Below are 20,342 nucleotides of genomic sequence, written 5' to 3' on the forward strand. Positions count from 1 at the left end.
GACAATAAATGAAGGATTTTTTAAATGGCATGTCTATTTTGTCTCGGCGGAACTGAGATGAGAACAATCGGAACACGGCCGTATTCTTGTTCAGCTGCTTAATCTCGTTGTCAGTCGACCATGATCGCGCACCGCTCGCGCATGCCATGCACATCTTAGGCTACTACTCAAAACTCAGACACGGATAAATGTACGCAGCAATATATAATGAATGTTCCTGGGAGATCCGTTGCGCGGGATGTGGAAGCGCACAAAAGTTCCAGAACCTTCAACTGCCTTAAAAAAAAAAAAAAAAAAAACTCACGAGCTGCTGGCCGCCGCCGCATCAATTTTGTCAAGTTCAGCACAACGTTGGTTGTACAAAAAGTGCCCTGGCCTTGAACGACAAGATAAGGAAAATATGTTTGGCACATTGTATGGGTCACTATATCATAATATGTAATGTAATACAATGTGTAATCAAGTGATGTCAATTCCAGCGTTATGGACAGGACGTGACATTTGCAGTAAAAACTTGAAATATAAATTCTCAGAAAATGCATTTAATACCAATATATTGCAACTGTTTAGATATACATACTCCCTTAATAAAGGAGTCCAGACATTAGAAAAATATCAGTCTACACATGCGTTTAATATTTAATATGAGGGAAATAGGCTACACATGCCGTGGACGTGACACAAAAAATCTTTAACTTTTAGGTGGCAAAATATTTTTTTTGTAATTCTGTGAATTACACTGCGCAAACCAAAAGTAATACTAGGCTACCCACCAGATACTCTCCACAGAACATAACATATTCATTTTATTTTATTTTTCATGTTCGCACTTATGAGGAAAAAACAATGTTACGGACGTGAGCGCTCTGAAAGCTATGGAAGCTTGTTTCCGCCACTGAATAATAAATAAATAATAATAATTGCAACTTTTTATCTCACAATTCTGACTTTTTTTCTCACAATTGCGATATATCAAGTCAGAATTGTGACTTTTTTTTCTCAGAATTGCGAGATATGAAGTAATAAAGTCGCAATTGGGAGATATAAAGTAAGAATTGCATGATATTCGTAGAAATTTCGTGTTATAAAGTCAGAATTGTGAGATATAAACTATTCTGATGTAAAAAAAAAAAGTCCGTCTTTTGTCTTTATTTCTCACAATTGTGAGTTTATATCTCGCAATTCTGAGAAATAAAGTCAGAATTGCGTGATATAAACTCGCAATTGTGAGATAAAAAGTCACAATTATTATTATTTATTTATTATTCAGTGGCGGAAACAAGCTTCCATAGAAAGCACAAAGCCTTTCTTTAAAATGAATTTCGTTTTGTATTAATTAATGAAGGCGCCGGCGCGTGAACTGGAGCGCGTCTCATAAATGAACCGAAACTCCTCACAGACCTGAGAAATATAGAAAGCTTGAAATGTCTTCTTTTAAACAGAACAATTCAAAAAGTAAACAAACTGCTGCATGTGTAATTTTTAGAAAACACTTGTTCATTAATAAACAATTAAAATGTCCTTGCTATATTTTACATATTCATAATCATTACTTTTGCCGGTTCTTTGTGACAGCTTTTAGGCGCTTATTGGCAGCGCCACCCTTACATGAACGCGTCACCACCGCATCAGCACCTAAAACAGGAAATTTTTTTCAATCCCTGTTTTGGCAGGGGAAAAACTGATCAGGGCTGCGTTTCCCAAAAGCATCGTAAGCCTAAGTTGATCGTAAAAACGATCATACGACTGATTTAATATTATGGTCTGTTTCCCAAAAGCATCGTAGCTTAAGTAGCACTTGAAAATCTTCGTAGATCTACGAGTGCTCTGGAGTAATCGTACATCCCCAAGTGCATCGTAAGAAGACAGATTTATGAGGACACCTGCAGGACAACCGGCAGATTACACCTTTAACTTTATTCAAATGCAATGTGATTATAATATAAGGTTTTGATTGTACTTTATTGTACACTTTATTACTCTTTTTTGTTGCTGGTTAAATTAATGTATAAATTAAATAATTAAAAAGGTCAGAAAACAAAACAAAAAAATAGAAATAATTTAATCTAATAATTTTAATCAAAATTAAATGAATGAACAAAAAATAAATAAAAGGTATCTTTTCTTCTTCTTCTTTTTTTTTTTCAGCCATTTTGTCAGTGCCTCCGCCTGTAGGTGCTTTATATAGACTTGTCTTGATTGCTAATCCACAACAGATGACAATTATTAGGTTAAACGTTCAGAATACGATTCCATATAAGGTTATATTTCAGCAACCTTAGAGGTAATTCCTCTACCCCCGGACCCCCGGACCCCCCTAGGGAGAGCCCCCCCACATAATAAATCCCAATTTAACCCCTGTATATATATATATGTGTGTGTGTGTGTGTGTGTGTGTATATATATGTGTATGCATATATATATATATGTGTGTGTATATATATATATATATATGTGTGTGTGTGTGTGTGTGTGTATGAAGAGTTCAGATGCAAAAGCCTCTAAATGCCATCTGAAATTTTCTTCTAGAATGATCATTTTTATGAAGCTTGCATATTTAAGTTAGCTATAGGTGACACACCTGAATGAATGGCTCATTAAGTATGCAGGGGCATTGTCTCATCAGGTGTGCACTACTAAATATGCATGATCGTTTACGCCCCATCCGCATATTGCCTTTCCAAACTAAAAGTGTTTCGCAAAACTTAAATCAATGTATCGTTTTATGTGAATGATTAGGCAGGATGATTTTCACATCATTTTGAAGAAAAAACTCTAGGCGATGATGAAAACATGTACAATGAAAACATGTACATACATGTGGCTCACATATCATGGTAGTCCTGTTTGTGCTAAATAGGGATGGCTGACGCGAAACAGTCGTTCCGAAGCTTTGCGAGATCCCGAAGCGCAGATGTTTCGAAACACTGATCCGAAGCGTGATTCAAAACACCCATGTCACGTGACTATGGCCAAACGAAGCCTCGAAGTGTTTCACTAAGTGTTTCATCAGGTGTGGTCCGCCGAATCAGCGTTTGATTGACACGGTCGGGAACAGACCACACAATCACACATCTGTATAAAAGTGAAATCAACGCATATTGACCTCGTGGGTTTTTGTGAGAGGAGTTTGATTTTGAGATAGTGACATTTATAGTGCGATTTGATTAGTTATAGGCTATTTAGGCTTACATTTAAATTTACACAACACATTGACTGATAGGCTAGAGACAGACAGAGTATACATATAGTGACGTATGGAGTCAATATAGGGCCACATATATCTGCAAAATAAAACAATGTTTTGCAAACAAAAAATATGTCTTGCAAAAAAAAAAATTTTTTGCAAAAAAAATAAAAAAAAGTTTTGCCAAAAAAAATAGAGTATTGAGAAAAAAAAATTGTTTTGCAAGTAAAAAAAAATAATTGCAAAAGAAAAGTTACCACTGAGAGAAAAAATAAAGTTTAGCAAAGTAAAACTTCAGCAGCATTGACTTTGCAACACATATTTCCCTTTGCGCCGCTCCTTTAAATCCGCGTTTCAGTCATCCGTGCCTCTGCGGCGCAAGCTTTCCTTTGCGCTTCATTTTTCTTTGCGCCTCGCTTTGTGTCCCTGATTTGACGTGGGGGAGGGGTCAAGAGGTTGGGGTGTGTACCAGGGTGTGTACAAATGACGAAGGCGCGTCCTTCTCGTTACGTCATCAGCGCGAGCCCCAGACCGTATGGATCGATCGGATCGATCGAAATGGCGGAGCAGAGACATGCGGGTGATGGTTCACAGGTATGTATTATTGATCGCTTTCTTATTATTAGACGTCTATATTATTAATAACAGATACTTAAGACCGGCCAGAGGGTGGTATTTAGGGGGGGTTTGAAGTAAAATTATTTGAGTAACACATAAATTAGTCTATTTTATGTGTGGAGAGCTTTCACTGAACATCATAATCTCATTTTTTTTGATGGAGATGGGCCTGATGGAGAGGCTTTTTGCATATGAAATCTTTAAATATAATCCGCAAAAAAGGCACAATATCGTATATGTGGTGGAAATAGCATTCAGGCATAACGTACGTTACTGCATCCATAGATATCATATATAAAGGCGTTTATATATGATATCTATGACTGCATCCGCCATGTTCTGTTTGTTCCGTATGTTCTTTGACCGAGTAACTAACTGCAACCTTTACCTAGGCATCAGCACAAATAAGGCTGTCACGATTTAACAGACATTATATTGTACATGATTTATGAACTGCTTGTGGGTGAAATAGGTAAAATACTGTTGCACCCGAAAGCTAGAGGTCGCTCTCGTGCGAAAACCCAAAATAAGCAATAATATACTAGTTATGGGAAATGCATATGGACATAATTTTATCAATATTCCTAAAACCTTCTTGGGTATTTTCATGATAATAAAGTATATTAATAATAATGATGATGATAATGATGATGTTCGACTAGTGTTGCTTTTTCAAATGCACGTTATAAGTGACTCAAACTCGAACTGCTTTTACATAGAGCAGCATTTCCTACTGATCAGAATCGTGAAAACACTCAAATAAGAAACAATCGTGCACAAAACACACACAGATGCATGCACAGAACTCAACACGCACACACCAGCCAAACTCCTAAGGGTGTTTTAACTTTAGCTGACTCGCATATCAATTTGTAAATCATTTTTTATACATTTAATCAAATAAATTCTTATCTTTAGGTCCATGGACCTAATGATGCCACAAGTCACCCGCTGGGAAGGATGATCATGGAAAGACTGCTATCCAAACTGCAGGATACAATGAGTCGCCTACCCCTAGATTTAGATTATTTGCAGTTTTTATGCGATCATGAGCTTCTCTTCATTTCATCAGTCTATGATCAAATTTCAGTCCCAGAGGAACTCCTTGGTGAACTGTCAACCTTGAAAAACACAGTGGATAGGCATATTGACAATAACAATGAACCTGTTACTGCCCTTGAAGTGGAATTTGGAGTTAAGGGGCCCGCAAAGTTGATTATTTCCAGAGAACATCTTCACTACCTAGTTAATATGCAGCTATCTGTTCCATGTATTGCCGAGCTTCTTGGTGTGTCAACAAGGACAATCAAACGTCGCCTCGCTGAGTATGGCATTTCTCTAAAGGACACCTACAGTAAAATCACAGATGAAGAACTTGACAACCTAGTGAGGTCAATCAAAGCTAAAAGTCCACACCTGGGCCATAGAATGATGAAGGGACACCTACAAGCCTTGGGTCATTGTGTGCCATGGACAAGAGTTTGGGATTCCATGCACCGAGTGGACTCTGCTGGAATACTTTCAAGAATTACACAATTGAGATGTGTAGTCAGAAGGACTTATTCCGTCAAGGGCCCTCTTCATGTTGTTCACGTAGACACAAACCATAAGCTGATAAGGTATGTCATGCGTGTCAAACCATTGATGTAATTCTACTGATAAAAGTATATGTGACCCTTTCTGTGAAAATTATGTTGACTTTGACTTTCACATTACATTATGTGAAGTCATTATTTGTGAGTTTCTGTGTTTTCTAATTCTATTTAAATTCTTTGAAAATGTATGAAGCAATATAAGTAATGGCCAAGATTTTTTGGGATATTTTTAATCCTTAAAAATGACTTATTATGCATGCGAGTTTCTCTCTACAGATTATGCATGTGAGTTTCTCTCTACAGTTTACACACGCATTTCAACTGGTAATAACAGATTATCTTTTATCAGATATGGCCTTGTGATATTCGGTGCCATTGATGGGTACTCCAGAAAGGTATTTTTCTCTTTCTTTAATGCATTATTGGCCTATAAATTTTGTACAAATCAAATTCCTGATGGAATGCATAAGTCTAACTTTACTTTATGTGTCTCAGATCATGTACCTTGGAGCTGCTACAGATAACAAGGCATCCACTGCCCTCGTTTTTTTTCCTTCAGTCAGCGGAGAGACATGGGTTTCCATTGAGGTAAGACAACTTACATCATGTGTATATGAATGCTTTGTTACCTCCAGTAATGATTGCTTCTTTTGTGAACATCACTTTGGATAAAAGTGTAAGCTAAATGTAAATGAATCCCTGCTTGTTTAAACATGGTTAAGTTTTTTAAATACTGTTAGGTTTCTTTTCTAAAATATCTTGTCATTTAATTTTTTGCATTTAGAGTTCGAGGAGACCAAGGAGTTGAAAATGTAGAGATTGCCAGATGTATGTTTTCTGTGCGAGGTTGTGGCAGGGGAAGCTACATCTCAGGAAAAAGCGTGCATAACCAGCGGTAAGCAGCTAGATAAATTAGTTAAAGCTTGATATGAATTTTAAAGTGTTCGGTTTCTAAGAATGATTTGTGTTAAACATCACACAGTTTTCTCTTCCATTTTTAGCATTGAGCGCCTTTGGCGTGACATATGGATGGCAGTTACAAACATCTATTATGATGTTTTGCACAGCCTTGAAGAGGAAGGATTGCTAGAGCCAACCAACAGCCTTCACCTCTTTTGTTGTCAGTTTGTGTTCCTGCCTCGTCTCCAGGCCAGCCTTGACTCCTTTACTAGAGGGTGGAATAACCATCCTCTCCGTACAGAGAGTAATCGAAGCCCAGACCAGTTGTGGGAAATTGGACTCCTGCAAAACCCTGTCACTCCTCCAGTCCAATCTGAGGTATTTTAAGAATTTGTGTCTTTTAATGTATGTAATGTTCCCTTTCAGTCGCTCACGTTCGACGTAACGTCGACGTGACGACGTAATTGGGATCACTTCAGGGAGCCCTATCAACTTCGAGTGTCTACAGAACGAGCCAATGAAAGTTGGCGTGCGTGAATCGCGTCACGCGCCCCCGCCCCGCGGGTATAAACAGGAAGCGGGCGCACGCACACATTGTCTTTCACTTCGGAGCCGAGTTTCTGTGAGACTTTTTTGTCTATGAGAATCAGCCTTGAAGACTTCAAAGAGGATCATCTCTCTCTGTTCCTGTGTTGGTGTGACGGCGCGATCAGCGGTGGCCGTGAGCATTGCAGCTCTCAACTGCTGTTTTCACAGCACTGTGTTTGTGTGTGTGTGTGTCGGTTCGGTGGGCGTTTCCCCTGTGTGTGCATTCACACTGCGGCTACCCCTGGGTGCCTCAACACAAAAAGAGAGTTCTAAATCCTTTTTTATTTTTTACTAAAAGAGCAACACAAGCGTGACCCTGCGTCTTTTTCAAGATGTCATTCCGCTTGTGTTTCTGGATGCCGTCGTTCCCTGGCGCCAGCAGATGGCCACAGCAGTTGCCTCTCGTGTTTGGGCATTCAACACGCTGAGGCAGCTTTTGTGGATAGTTCATGTTCCCATTGCGGGAATATGACTATCGCAGCGCTGAGATCGAGACTCGCTTACCTCAAGGGAGGTGCAGTCCCCTCGCCTATGCCCCGATCTAGTGTCTATTCTGCCCCGCAGAATAGACCTACTTTGGCGCATGACCAGGGTGGTCTGAGGGTTACCGTGAGGGCTTCCCCGTCGAGTCATCCTCCGCGGGCCCCTCACGCCTCACAAGTGCCGTCGCCACTGGGGCCCCTTAGTGGACGCCTTGGTCCTTCTCCGGAACGACCAACCGTTTCCTTTGGGGCTCCGGCTGATGACCAGATGTCGATCGCAGCATCGGAGGGGGAGCTGTCCTCTGGAAATGACGACTCGGCTGCGTTGCCCCCCTCGGGGTGTGTAGCGTCGTCCGAGCCAGATCCAGAATGGACCGCTATGCTTTCCCGGGCCGCCGAGAAGGTCGGGCTTGCGTGGAATCCTCCACCACGTCCCGAACCTTCTCGGTTGGACGATTGGTTTCTTGGGGCGGGCCGTGCTGGTTCTCAGTGCGCCGCCCCGGTACCTTTCTTTCCGGAAGTGCATGAGGAGCTCACTAGGACGTGGAAGGCACCGTATAGTGCCCGAAGCCGTTCTAGTGGCTCCTCACCCCTCGCCACCCTCGACGGCGGGGCAGCTAAGGGGTATGTGGATATCCCCCCGGTGGAGCGGGCCGTCGCGATGCAGCTGTGTCCGGCGTCCGCTTCCTCTTGGCGGGGTAATCCACGCCTCCCGTCCAAGGCCTGTAAGTTTTCGTCCGGCTTAACGGCTAAGGCTTATAAGGCCTGTGGACAGGCTGCTTCCGCCCTCCATGCCATGGCGCTCTTGCAGGTCCACCAGGCCCAGGCGCTCATGGACATGAACGAGGGTGGTTCTGACCCAGAGCTCCTCCGGGAGCTCCGTGTGGCAACCGACCTCGCCCTACGGGCGACGAAGGAAACCGCACGTTCGGTTGGTCAGGCGATGTCCACTCTGGTGGTCCAGGAACGCCACCTTTGGCTCAACCTGGCGGATATGAGGGACACCGATAAATATCGGTTCCTGGATGCCCCTCTTTCCCAGGTTGGGTTGTTCGGCGACGCGGTCGAGAGCTTTGCCCAACAGTTCTCGGCCGCACAGAAGCAGACGGAGGCCATCCGGCCCCGGCGGACCCCTGCTGCTCCCACCCGTCCGCCGGCCGCAGACCCTCCGTCTACTCGTCGCCGTGGTCGGCCTTCTGCGGCGTCCTCCGCTCCCGCTAAGCCCCAGCAGCAGCAGCCATCATCCAGGCCTCAGCGTGGAGCAAGCCGCAGGAAGCCGACCCCGCCCGTCCAGGCCGCTGCCAAACCAGGAGGCAAGCGACGGTGCAAACGACCCTGAGACGGGCGGCCCAGAGGTGGATCAAGTTGCTCTTCAGGAGATGGCGAAGGCGCCACTCCTTCCCCCGGTGGAGGGCCGGGCGGAGAATCTTTTGTTTCCTTTTCTTTTTGTTCCGCCCACAATTTCAATAAAAGTAATTTCTGAAACCTCAGGGCCCCAAGAGGGCGCGCTTGGCAGTCGACGACGCCGCCATGCCTTGTCACTCCCGAGCCCCTCTTTCATCGCCAGCAGGCAGCAGTGGCTGTGTCCTGGACGCACTGACGCCTCTGCACACTCACTCTGCCCGTCGACGGAAGCAGGTATGTGCTGCACCACACACTCAGACCCCACTTCGGGCCGCTGTGCTGTCCGAGTCGGGTCCCTGCATTCCGCCGCGCTGCCCCACCCCGGGTACGTCTGTGGTGCCGTTGGTCCCGCTTGCTCGGTCTCTGGGAGCCTGGTTAACGCTTCCCAGCCCGTCTCGCTGGCTCATCCGTACCATCAGACTCGGCTATGCGATTCAGTTCGCCCGGCGCCCCCCTGCGTTCAAGGGCATTCTGTTCACCCGTGTTTTGGCGGACAATGCCCCTGTGCTCAGGTCAGAGATCGCAGTCCTACTGGCGAAGGATGCGATCGAGCCGGTCCCTCCAGCCGATATGAAGACCGGCTTCTACAGCCCGTACTTCATTGTACCCAAGAAAGGTGGTGGGTTACGACCAATCTTGGACCTGCGCGTCCTGAATCGGTCCCTTCACAGGCTACCGTTCAAGATGCTTACGCAGAAACGCATTTTCAAGTGCATCCGTCCCCAAGATTGGTTTGCAGCGATCGACCTGAAGGACGCGTACTTTCATGTCTCGATTCTCCCTCGACACAGACCGTTTCTTCGCTTTGCGTTCGAAGGGCGGGCATATCAGTACAAGGTCCTACCCTTTGGGCTGGCCCTGTCGCCCCGCGTCTTCACGAAAGTCGCGGAGGCGGCCATTGCTCCCATGTGCGAGCGTGGTGTTCGCATCCTCAACTACCTCGACGACTGGCTTATTCTGGCCCAGTCGAGAGAGCAGTTGTGCGAACACAGGGACATGGTGCTCAGTCACCTCAGCCACTTAGGGCTTCGGGTCAACTGGGAAAAGAGAAAACTCACCCCCGGGCAGAGGATCTCTTTTCTCGGTATGGAGTTGGACTCGATCGACATGACAGCGCGCCTCACTGAGGCCCATGTCCAGTCAGTGTTGAACTGCGTGAGCACGCTCAAACGCAGAACTGCGGCACCACTGAAACTGTTTCAGAGGCTCCTGGGGCATATGGCATCTGCAGCCGCGGTTACGCCGCTCGGATTGCTTCACATGAGGCCGCTTCAACACTGGCTCCACGATCGAGTCCCGAGATGGGCGTGGCAGAGCGGTTCGTGCCGGGTCCAACTGACTCCGCACTGTCGCCAAACTCTCAGCTTGTGGTCGGACCCTTCGTTCCTGCGGGCAGGTGTTCCCCTGGAACAAGTGTCCAGGCACTCTGTGGTCTCCACGGATGCCTCTACCACCGGCTGGGGGGCCACGTACAACGGGCATGCAGCTTCAGGTCTGTGGACGGGGCCTCAACTGCATTGGCACATCAACTGCCTCGAGTTGTTAGCAGTACGTCTTGCACTGAGCCGCTTCAAAACGCTGCTACTAGGCAAGCACGTATTGGTCCGTACGGACAGCACAGCGACCGTTGCGTACATCAACCGCCAAGGTGGTCTACGCTCCCGCCGCATGTCACAACTCGCCCGCCATCTCCTCCTCTGGAGTCAGAAGCATCTGAGGTCGCTTCGTGCCATTTTCATTCCGGGCCTGCTCAACCGTGCAGCCGACGAGCTCTCACGGCAGCAGGTGCTACCGGGAGAATGGCGTCTCCATCCCCAGGTGGTCCAGCTGATTTTCAGGCGCTTCGGGACCGATCAGGTAGATCTGTTTGCCGCCCCGGACACGTCTCACTGCCAGTTGTTCTATTCCCTGACCGAGGGGACCCTCGGCACGGATGCTCTGGCACACAGCTGGCCCCGGGGCCTTCGCAAGTATGCATTTCCCCCAGTGAGCCTTCTTGCTCAGACCTTGTGCAAAGTCAGGGAGGACGAGGAGCAGGTCTTGTTAGTTGCGCCGTATTGGCCCAACCGGACCTGGTTCCCGGAACTAGTGCTCCTCGCGACAGCCCCTCCCTGGCCCATCCCTCTGAGAGAGGACCTACTCTCTCAGAGACGGGGCACCCTATGGCACCCGCGTCCAGACCTCTGGAAACTCCATGTCTGGTCCCTGGACGGGACGCGGAGGTTCTAGGTGACCTACCCCCTGCGGTAGTTGACACCATCACTTCCGCTAGAGCCCCTTCTACGAGGCGCCTCTATGCGTTGAAGTGGAACCTATTCGTTGACTGGTGCTCCTCTCACGAGGAGAACCCCCGATCTTGCTCGATCAGAGCCGTGCTTTCCTTCCTGCAAGAAGGGCTGGAGCGAAGGCTGTCTCCCTCCACCCTTAAAGTGCATGTTGCCGCTATTGCCGCACATCACGATGCTGTTGATGGTAAGTCTTTGGGAAGGCAGGACCTGGTCGTCAGGTTCCTGAGGGGAGCGAGGAGACTGAATCCTCCTCGCCCACTCTCTATACCCTCTTGGGATTTGTCTCTGGTCCTTTCGGCACTGCAGAGACCACCCTTTGAGCCTTTTCAATCAGCTGAGTTAAAAATCCTGTCCTGTAAGACAGTTCTCCTGGTTGCATTGGCCTCTATCAAGAGGGTAGGGGACCTGCATGCATTTTCGGTCGACGAATCGTGCCTAGAATTCGGCCCGGATAACTCTCACGTCATCCTGAGACCCCGGCCCGGATACGTGCCCAAGGTTCCTACCACTCCCTTCCGGGACTAGGTAGTGAACCTGCAAGCGCTGCCTTCGGAGGAGGCAGACCCAGCCCTGGCTTTTCTCTGTCCCGTTCGCGCTCTGCGTCTGTACGTGGACAGAACGCAAAGCCTCAGGACCTCAGATCAGCTCTTCGTCTGTTACAGAGGCCAGCAGAAAGGGAAGGCTGTCTCCAAGCAGAGGATGGCCCACTGGGTAGTGGATGCCATCGCCTTGGCTTAGGAAGCCCAAGGCGTGCCCTGCCCGCCTGGGTTGAAAGCCCACTCCACTAGGAGTGTCGCTTCTTCCTGGGCGCTGGCTCACGGCGCCTCGCTGACAGACATCTGTAGAGCTGCGGGCTGGGCGACACCTAACACGTTCGCTAGGTTTTATAGCTTACGTGTTGAGCCGGTTTCTTCCTGTGTGCTCGCTTCTACTAGCCGGTAACACCGAAGTTCCCGCTCTAGTGTCGGCTTGCTGCGCCACTCCCTTCCTAGGAACGGATACGTGCGCTTTTTACTCCAGTCAAGTTCCCCATTGGCGAACCGTGTGAGTTCCTCCGCACCCCTTCGGCAGTCGGACGTGTCTTCCCTTGGCAGAGTCTGCTCTGCCGTCACTGTCCGGTGTGTCTCCCCCTTTGGGTGGAACCACCCCAGTGACATTCCATATGTCGCACTGCCCCTTCGGCCAGTCCATATGTGTATTCTCCACATGTTACCTCCCTTCGGGCAGGATGTGGCTCCGCAGCGTTCTTTCCCCTGGAGAGGTACGCTTTCCCAGTGTTATCCAAGAGTTCCGCTGTGTGGGGTATAATGGAACAGCAGTTGAACTCCCTCTACGCAGGTCTTCCGCCCCAGCAGTTGGGGGTCTGAGAGTCTTGCGTAGGACGCTGGATGTGGCAGCAACCGTGGCGTTTTCCATGGGATCCCAATTACGTCGTCACGTCGACGTTGCGTCGAACGTGAGCGACTGAAAGGGAACGTCTCGGTTACTGATGTAACCCTCGTTCCCTGAAGGAGGGAACGGGAGACGTAACGTCCCGTCGCCACCGTTGCTGACCATCGCTGCATGGCCGTCACAAATCTCGGCTCCTCAGCGAAAAACAATGTGTGCGTGCGCCCGCTTCCTGTTTATACCCGCGCGGCGGGGCGGGGGCGCGTGACGCGATTCACGCACGCCAACTTTCATTGGCTCGTTCTGTAGACACTCGAAGTTGATAGGGCTCCCTGAAGTGATCCCAATTACGTCGTCACGTCGACGTTACGTCTCCCGTTCCCTCCTTCAGGGAACGCGGGTTACATCAGTAACCGAGACGTTTTCATGCAAGATATTGCCCCAATGTCCATAAACTATAACCAACTTTTAACAGATTGCACAAGACGACGACTCTGACTGGGACACAGACAGTATCTCTGACCAGCCGTGGACAGGAATTGTAGTTCCTCCAGTTGAATGCCCCTTAACTGAAGAACTTAAGGCCCAAATGCAAACTTTTTTTAACCCAACCTCACACTCTCAGAACTATGGAAGAGACAAGTATTTAGAAGTTTTAAATTTTGTGCTGCTTCATTCTTAATTGACACTAAATCATTGAAATGACTAGTGACCAAATGATCCATTTAAAATCAAATTCACATCCAATTCAATAAAAAACAAACTTAAGTTGACATTGCATGCTTGTTTTATTTTCTGTATTGGCTATATTTAAAGCAGAAAAGACTTGTATAACAACTTGTGTTCTCTTAACACATTCAATAAGATATAAAACTTTACAATATGTAACACGTTGTGTTCTCTACACGTACAGTACATTTCAAATCCATATAACAACTTGTGTTCTCTTAACACATGTATTAAAGGGATAGTTCACCCAAAAATGTAAATTCTGTCAGTAATTACTCACCCTCATGTTGATCCAACCGCGTAAGACCTTCGTTCATCTTCGGAACACAAATTAAGATATTTTTTATTAAATCTGAGTGCTGGATCACCCCTCCATAGGCTGTTAGGTGGCCCAAACTTGCTGGCCCAGAAAAGTTATTAAAGAGATCGTTAATATAGTCCAAGTGACTACAGTTGCTCAATCTTAAGTTTATCAAGTGATGAGAATACTTTTTGTGCGCAAAAACAAACAAAAATAACGACTTTATTCCACTATTTATTTCCTTCTCTCTCGACCTCTAGTTAGTTTACGTAGTGTTTTTGCGCAGCGCGTCTGTGTTACACGTCACCACACAGGCCAGGGCTCCAGACTAACTTTTTGCCTTGGTTGCACTGGTGCGCCTAACTTTTTTATTTAGGTGCACCAGCACAAAATTTGGGTGCACCGAAAATTCTCGCCTCGCGTCACCTTTAACGCCACAATTTCAAGGTCACCTTTTTATCACGCTCTATATACATTCATATTATGTAAATGATTTTAAACAAGAATAAGGTGTAGGTAAATAAAACAAAAAAAAACAAAAAAAATTTTTTTAAAGTGCTTCACTGAGCTGCCAAACGAACTATTTTGAGTCTCTAGCTCAGGCGCGGTATAGGCTCTACCTCCGTCTCTGAGTCGGATGCCATCTCCGACGAAAGACCAGGGCTTGGCATCTTACCAGGGACTGGGGAGAATGGTGGCTGAAGTAGCTTCATGTCTGGGCTGTTGTCGGAGTATTGACCGGGGAGTAAAGGGTTTTAACGGTATTCCTACTCTTACCGATACTGCTTATCGATCCGGTACTTTAACTGTATTCTTATCGGTTCTTTTTGTTATATATATATATATATATATATATATATATATATATATATATATATATATATATATATTAGTCTAAAAAGAAATCTAAAAAAGTAATCAAATGTAAAATAACACTGCATAATTTTTCATAAATAGATTAATGCTTAATAAAGCTGAAGTTATTCTTTCAAGAGCTTTGTAGTGATTTTTCTCTTGTTGTTTGATTCGCAGTAATGGCGCAATCGTCCGCATGTTTACTAGACTGCGGCCCCTTTAAGACCGAGTGCAGATCTGCTACTGATCTGATGCACCATATTCTCCCAACTATTTCCATAACTACGTCCATTTAAGACATAAACTGTTTTTAGTGAATCTCCAAGCCGGTCATTTTGACATACTTTTGTGTACATTTGATCGTTTAGACACGCACATTAAACCCAAGTGTAGGCTATAATTTGCTTGTCTCGGTTTCGGTTTCGGAGCGCGTGCCGCCTTGCGAACAACATCTCTTGCGCAGATTTTGTGCTTTTAATAGCTCTTTTAATTATTTAACGCGTCTCGCAAGTTAGCAACAGTAGCTAGACTGCATTTTACAACAATCACCGATCGTGCTGATTCTGTCGTTAGGTTTGAGTTTTAGGGAGAAATGACAGTGTAATGCTGCGAAGGGAAGAAGTTGCGCTAGATAGAATGCGGCTATAGTTTTTAATGGTTTTACCTCAATATATTATTTTTTATAATCTTTGGAAGCCGAAATCTAAAATAAAATCAGACTAATATCACAGACCTTAAGTGTAACCAGGCTACGTTTGAATGTTTAATTCTGTCCTCCGTCATCACTCATTAAGCGTGAGAGAAGAGTGTGAGTTCCCATGAGTGTGTGAGTTCCGTCAAAGGAGAACAAACACTTAGTTCGTGGAGAGGCAGCAGATGCGAGGACGTTAGGTGCACCGGTGCGACCTAGGAAAAATTTTAGTCGCACCCTTACAAAATTTGGTCGCATTTGCGACCAAATTGGTCGCACTCTAGAGCCCTGCAGGCTCACTATTGGCCGACGCCGGTCGTGTGTGATGCGTGATGCATAACACAGACGCGCTGCGCAAAAACACTACGAGGCCCAGAGAGAAGGAAATGAATAGTGGAATAAAGTCGTTATTTTTGTTTGTTTTTGCGCACAAAAAGTATTCTCGTCGCTTGATATACTTAAGATTGAGCCACTGTAGTCACTTGGACTATATTAACGATCTCTTTAATAACTTTTCTGGCCAGCAAGTTTGGGCCACCTAGCAGCCTATGGAGGAGTGATCCAGCACTCAGATTTAATCAAAAATATCTTAATTTGTGTTCCGAAGATGAACGAAGGTCTTACGCGGTTGGAACAACATGAGGGAGAGTAATTACTGACAGAATTTTCATTTTTGGGTGAACTATCCCGATAAGATATATTCTCTACACATATTAAGATATAAAACTTTACAATATGTAACACGTTGTGTTCTCTACACGTACACAGTAAATTTCAAATCCATATAACAACTTGTGTTCTTTTAACATTAAGATATAAAACTTTACAATATGTAAAGTGTTCTCTACACATATAGTAAATTTCAAATCCATAAGAACATAAGAAGGTTTTTTTCCTGAACATGTACAATTCCATACATTTAGTAGCATTTTAAATTCTGTTAAAACCGTCGTCAAACTGAATGGCTTGCAACATGACGGATTTAAAAGAACTGTAGTCACCCATGTGTACTGTGGGAAATGTAATTTTTCTTGCACAGGCACTTACAACTGGGAAGCATATTTTATGTTCTGGCATCCTCTGCATACACTCATGGTCAAAATGAAGAGAAATTTTGAACTCTTTAAGTTCTGACATTAGAAGAGGTTTGTGTCCCTGGCCAGTGAGCCATTGCATAACACCGGGGACAGTTAAGGGCAGGATGTCTCCATCAGGGTTATCCTCTACAAGCAAAAGAACTTGTTATCTCTATGGTTGGTATTGTCTGAATTAGATCAATTACATTTTAACATTAATTTGTGTAATTGCAGTTTTTTAAACAATATTTATACTAAATCAACTCTGTCAGTTCATACATACCACAGCTTTCAATTTCTTGGAGAAAGTCCTGCAGAAAGTTGATTATAGCTGTTTCATAAGTCTCTCGTACTGATCCCTTCTCCGACATTTTCGGAAGAATGTTCTGCATGATGAAGTCTGCATCAGCATGTGGGGAAAAAAAACAACCATCCATTTTCAGGTACATATACACATATGCATTTGGCTTTTATCCAAAGCTACTTTATTACTAAAATAACATTTGTTTTAAGTATGTGCAATCCCTGAGATCGAACCCAAGCCCTTGGGCTATGCTAGCACTGTTATCTAACTAATAAGCTACAGGAAACCATTACTGAGGTATTAAGAGCAATCCATTTTCTACTATTATTTTTTGTAAGGAACAAGTGTTTGACTATTTTTTAACTTGGCAAATAATAATTTTCCTATATATAATATTCCTAAAATGAAACCATTTCTAAAAAGAAATACAAGATATAGGCACATTTTTTTTCCAGTTATTGATACCTTATCATCATCATCCACCACATCAGGGACAAAGAACTGGTGGCAAAGTCCTGAATGGTTTTCCAGGATGTCCACAAAATTGTAGACTTCAAGACCTTTTCGGATTTGCTTCAACAAAGGGACCAAACGTAGAGTTGCATGCAGCACAATTGATCTGAAAAAAGAACCAGGAAATTCTTGCATAATATAGACAGTGTTGTGGCTAATCAGTATATCTGGTAGGCAGCAAAATTAAAACCGTTTGCAAGGTTTCAAATGTAAAGAAGTTATAAGACTTTTTCTTACCTCATTATGGCCTCTTTGTTCTCAGGTTTAATGGCCCCAGTAAAACCACAGTTAATTATTTGATCATTCCATCGGTTTCTTCTTCCTCCACCTGAAAACACAAACACGTAAACTGTGGCAAATGGTGTGCTTGCGTAGAAATAAAGCTTATGAAATCAGATTTTATTTGGAAAAAAATTACTACCTTTTTAATCAAATTATAAAGTTCAGCATCATCCACATCATCTATAGTGAGAGTTGATTCATCCAAGTCTCCAGATGAGAGATAATCAAAGCACCACGGCCTCAAGAAACGGGGGGCAGGCCCACCCTGAGCGAGACTAACCGAAAACACTTCTCCAGCAGTCCTGAAAGAAAGAATACAAAGTAATATTTAGTTGTACGCAAAAATGACAACTGACATGTTACTACAATGTAAAATATTACTAACCTAAAAAATCCCTTGTCCAGATTACTTAGGGAGTAGATGGGGCTCTTCCCTCTCTGGTGTCCTCTTTGCTCAAAGAGGTGTTTCTCAATCTCACCAATCAAATCTACAAACAAATATACATGTTAAAAAAGAATGTTATTTACTACACTGTACAATAAGCACATTAAAACATACCAAATCTCATAATGACACGTGGTAACTGTTTGTTTTTCTAAACTTTAAATTGTTACGATGAATATAAACCTAATAAGGCAATTGTGAACCTGACTTGCCAGAAAGAAATTCCTTACGAATGGCACCTGTGTCAACACCTGCTTCCCCCAAAAATGTTACACGCAAAGTATTGCCCGGGGTGCCTCTCTTTTGTATTTGCCACTGCACCATAGCTCTTTGATAGAAGTCAGTTCGAGAAACACAGATCTTGAAATCCTTGCTGTCATCTACCCTACTTGCCAACAAACGCAATACATCATCTGGACTATAAAAACAGAAAAAAAAAAAGATTAGTAAAGAATTCTGATGTCTCAGGGTTGTTAAAATGTAATAAATAGACTGTACCATTTCATGTCTGGGCCTTGGTTTTGCTGTACTGGTGTGCCACACTGAGGACTGCTTTCATAATCCAGTGTCTGTAATATACTGAGTATATACCCAATGGTTAGATTGACTTCTTAGAACATTTACAACATGTTAAAACACTTATAATACTAAAACATATTTTTAATACATAACCTTATTAAATGTCTGTAAATGAAATAACTTTTCAAATCATTAAAAATTACCTATCTCCACAAACACTTGCATGCATGGGCAACTCTGTCTGTGAAAATGTGTCTAAACAAATGGGACACTGTCCCTCATCCTATAATGGCAAAAGGACAACTGATTAAGCATTATACAATAAAATCCCAATTAAAACACAATTGGTTATTTCCAAACTCCAATCAAGTAATTTGTTTAATTGGTCACTTTAAATACTTTGGTCACCAAGTATTTTGCAAGATCTAAACAAGCACTCGCTGTTTCAGTTTTTTAACTTTACAAAAAACATTCTGATTCAGTTCTAAATGTTTAGTAAATTGTATTGACTTCTAACATTTGTGTAGTGTTTTAAAACTAATAAAAATAGGGCATTCTTCTCAACCAGTGTTATTTACCTCTTGCAAAATGGTCTTTATGTACCAATGAGAGACAGTATAATTACAATCAATTAATCAAAAGTGCTTGACAATAAGGCACTACAAAGTAAATACCATTACCGTTAGTAATAAAATCTTAACATGGCATCTAACTAGGCATGTGCCGGTATCACATTTTCATGCTGCGATTAATTGATTGAGCTTTTATCACGGTATACGGTATTATCACAATATTTTAATTGCACAAGATAAATGGATGGATTGGGGGGGATGCAGAATAAAAAACTTGCATTACAATAGGTGTAATTGTGATTGTCAAAACATTTGGTAACTAAACAGAATTTTATTAAGTTTAGTGACAACATGTTACAATGTTTACATGGTACAATGACTGGAAGGCTGGTTTGTATTATTGCTTAACACAATTTTCATGATTTCAATTCAAAACTTAAGTGATTTCAATCTTGATTCAATATTGACTCATTTTGGATAAATATTAGGAAGGTTACAGTAGATAGCCCACATGTTATTTTTTTCTCATGAAAAAAATAAATAAATCTCACATAATGCTGTAAGTAGCCTAACCATACAGAGAGCCCTATCAGCTGGTATTATTAAAGGTTGAAAATTACGAATTAAATCAAATATAATGTGGTTTTCATTAAAATAACCATCATGTTATGATGACACAAGTGATAAAATATAATAAAGTGCTCATATTCAGCAAAATACTATTTGTTTTAGTCAACTAACGTGCTGGTCGTTAAATGGCTTTCCTGAGGTAAATGTTAACTGGAACTGAGGCACTACAGTGATCTGTCATGTCACGTCACATTTACAAGCGACTAAACGGTTTTTAATGTCTGAATTTCGTAATAAAATGGACAGAATCCTGAGAGATGAGAATTTGTTTCATATCAAAAGTAACCTGCTCTGTCTTCTCTGTCGGTCTCCATGTCCTCCTTGCCTCGCGATTTTTCTCTGCGTGAGAAAGGCGCGCATCTCTCGCTGAATGCGTCGAGTTGGCAGCCCTACTTTTAGAAGCGGGATAAATCCATAGACTGTATATAGATAAATCGTCGGCGGCGTTCCTCTTTTCGCCATGCTGCTTCTCCATCATGCGAGGACTGTTTACATTAGACTAGACTGCAAACTGCGCGCGCATGCTTAAGCATGTGGAGGATTGTTTACATCAGAGTGCATGCGCACGTGTTTGGCGCTCGAATCGCGCAGCATATACGCAGTGTTTGTTTAAGCGGTTGATGGAAATTAAGCTAACGCGCCTTCTAAAAATCTAAATTCGGATCTATTATTTTTCACGGTATTTTGAAGTGCCCGCGATATCAATATCGTGCATATTCATTACCGCGATTTTTTGCATTACCGAATACCGGCACATGTCTACATCTAACTAATTTTACTAACTGCACCGGTCCATATGCACTTATATTAAAATTAAAAGCAAATGTATTCTCAAATATTTTGAATATATTAAAAACACAGCATTTTCATTTAGCTCACCTCAAAACTTGTGGTGGGTGTAGGAGAACAAGTTTGTATTGAAGTGGTGGGTGTAGGTGTAGAAGCTGGGGCTGTAGGGGTAACTGCTTTTACAT

General features: G+C 43.6%; 2 protein-coding genes and 1 long non-coding RNA gene across 3 annotated transcripts in view; 1 reads left to right on the plus strand and 2 right to left on the minus strand.

Moving 5' to 3' along the window:
* Positions 1-20,342, minus strand: part of LOC309478235 — a 60,287-nt gene that overhangs the window by 16,623 nt on the left and 23,322 nt on the right. The gene's annotated exons all lie outside the window — the stretch shown is intronic.
* LOC309477833 (uncharacterized protein) lies at positions 3,358-13,224 on the plus strand. Its single transcript, XM_082141283.1, has 7 exons — positions 3,358-3,781; positions 4,724-5,424; positions 5,750-5,795; positions 5,896-5,988; positions 6,185-6,295; positions 6,402-6,678; positions 12,927-13,224. The coding sequence occupies exons 1-5, from the start codon at positions 3,671-3,673 to the stop codon at positions 6,206-6,208; spliced, it is 975 nt and encodes a 324-aa protein (XP_081997409.1). The 5' UTR covers positions 3,358-3,670; the 3' UTR covers positions 6,209-6,295; positions 6,402-6,678; positions 12,927-13,224.
* Positions 14,400-20,329, minus strand: LOC309478100 (uncharacterized protein). The gene is made up of 9 exons (XM_082141575.1): positions 20,248-20,329; positions 18,146-18,226; positions 17,878-18,065; positions 17,588-17,690; positions 17,342-17,504; positions 17,158-17,248; positions 16,873-17,026; positions 16,387-16,503; positions 14,400-16,250 (listed from the first exon to the last, which is right to left on the minus strand). Exons 2-6 carry the CDS (start codon positions 18,151-18,153, stop codon positions 17,213-17,215), a joined length of 498 nt encoding a protein of 165 aa, XP_081997701.1. The 5' UTR covers positions 18,154-18,226; positions 20,248-20,329; the 3' UTR covers positions 14,400-16,250; positions 16,387-16,503; positions 16,873-17,026; positions 17,158-17,212.

Source organism: Leuciscus leuciscus (genome assembly GCF_965113295.1).
Source record: "Leuciscus leuciscus genome assembly, chromosome: 1".
NCBI classification, from domain to species: domain Eukaryota; kingdom Metazoa; phylum Chordata; class Actinopteri; order Cypriniformes; family Leuciscidae; genus Leuciscus; species Leuciscus leuciscus.

Coding starts and splice junctions, on each gene's coding strand:
- LOC309477833 (XM_082141283.1), top strand. CDS start 3,671: ATGACGAAGGCGCGTCCTTCTCGTTACGTCATCAGCGCGAGCCCCAGA. Junction 5,425..5,749: donor ACAAACCATAAGCTGATAAG/GTATGTCATGCG, acceptor ATCTTTTATCAG/ATATGGCCTTGTGATATTCG. Junction 5,796..5,895: donor TTGATGGGTACTCCAGAAAG/GTATTTTTCTCT, acceptor TATGTGTCTCAG/ATCATGTACCTTGGAGCTGC.
- LOC309478100 (XM_082141575.1), bottom strand. Junction 17,691..17,877: donor TGTTGACACAGGTGCCATTC/GTAAGGAATTTC, acceptor ATTTGTTTGTAG/ATTTGATTGGTGAGATTGAG. Junction 17,505..17,587: donor CTGGACAAGGGATTTTTTAG/GTTAGTAATATT, acceptor TCTTTCTTTCAG/GACTGCTGGAGAAGTGTTTT.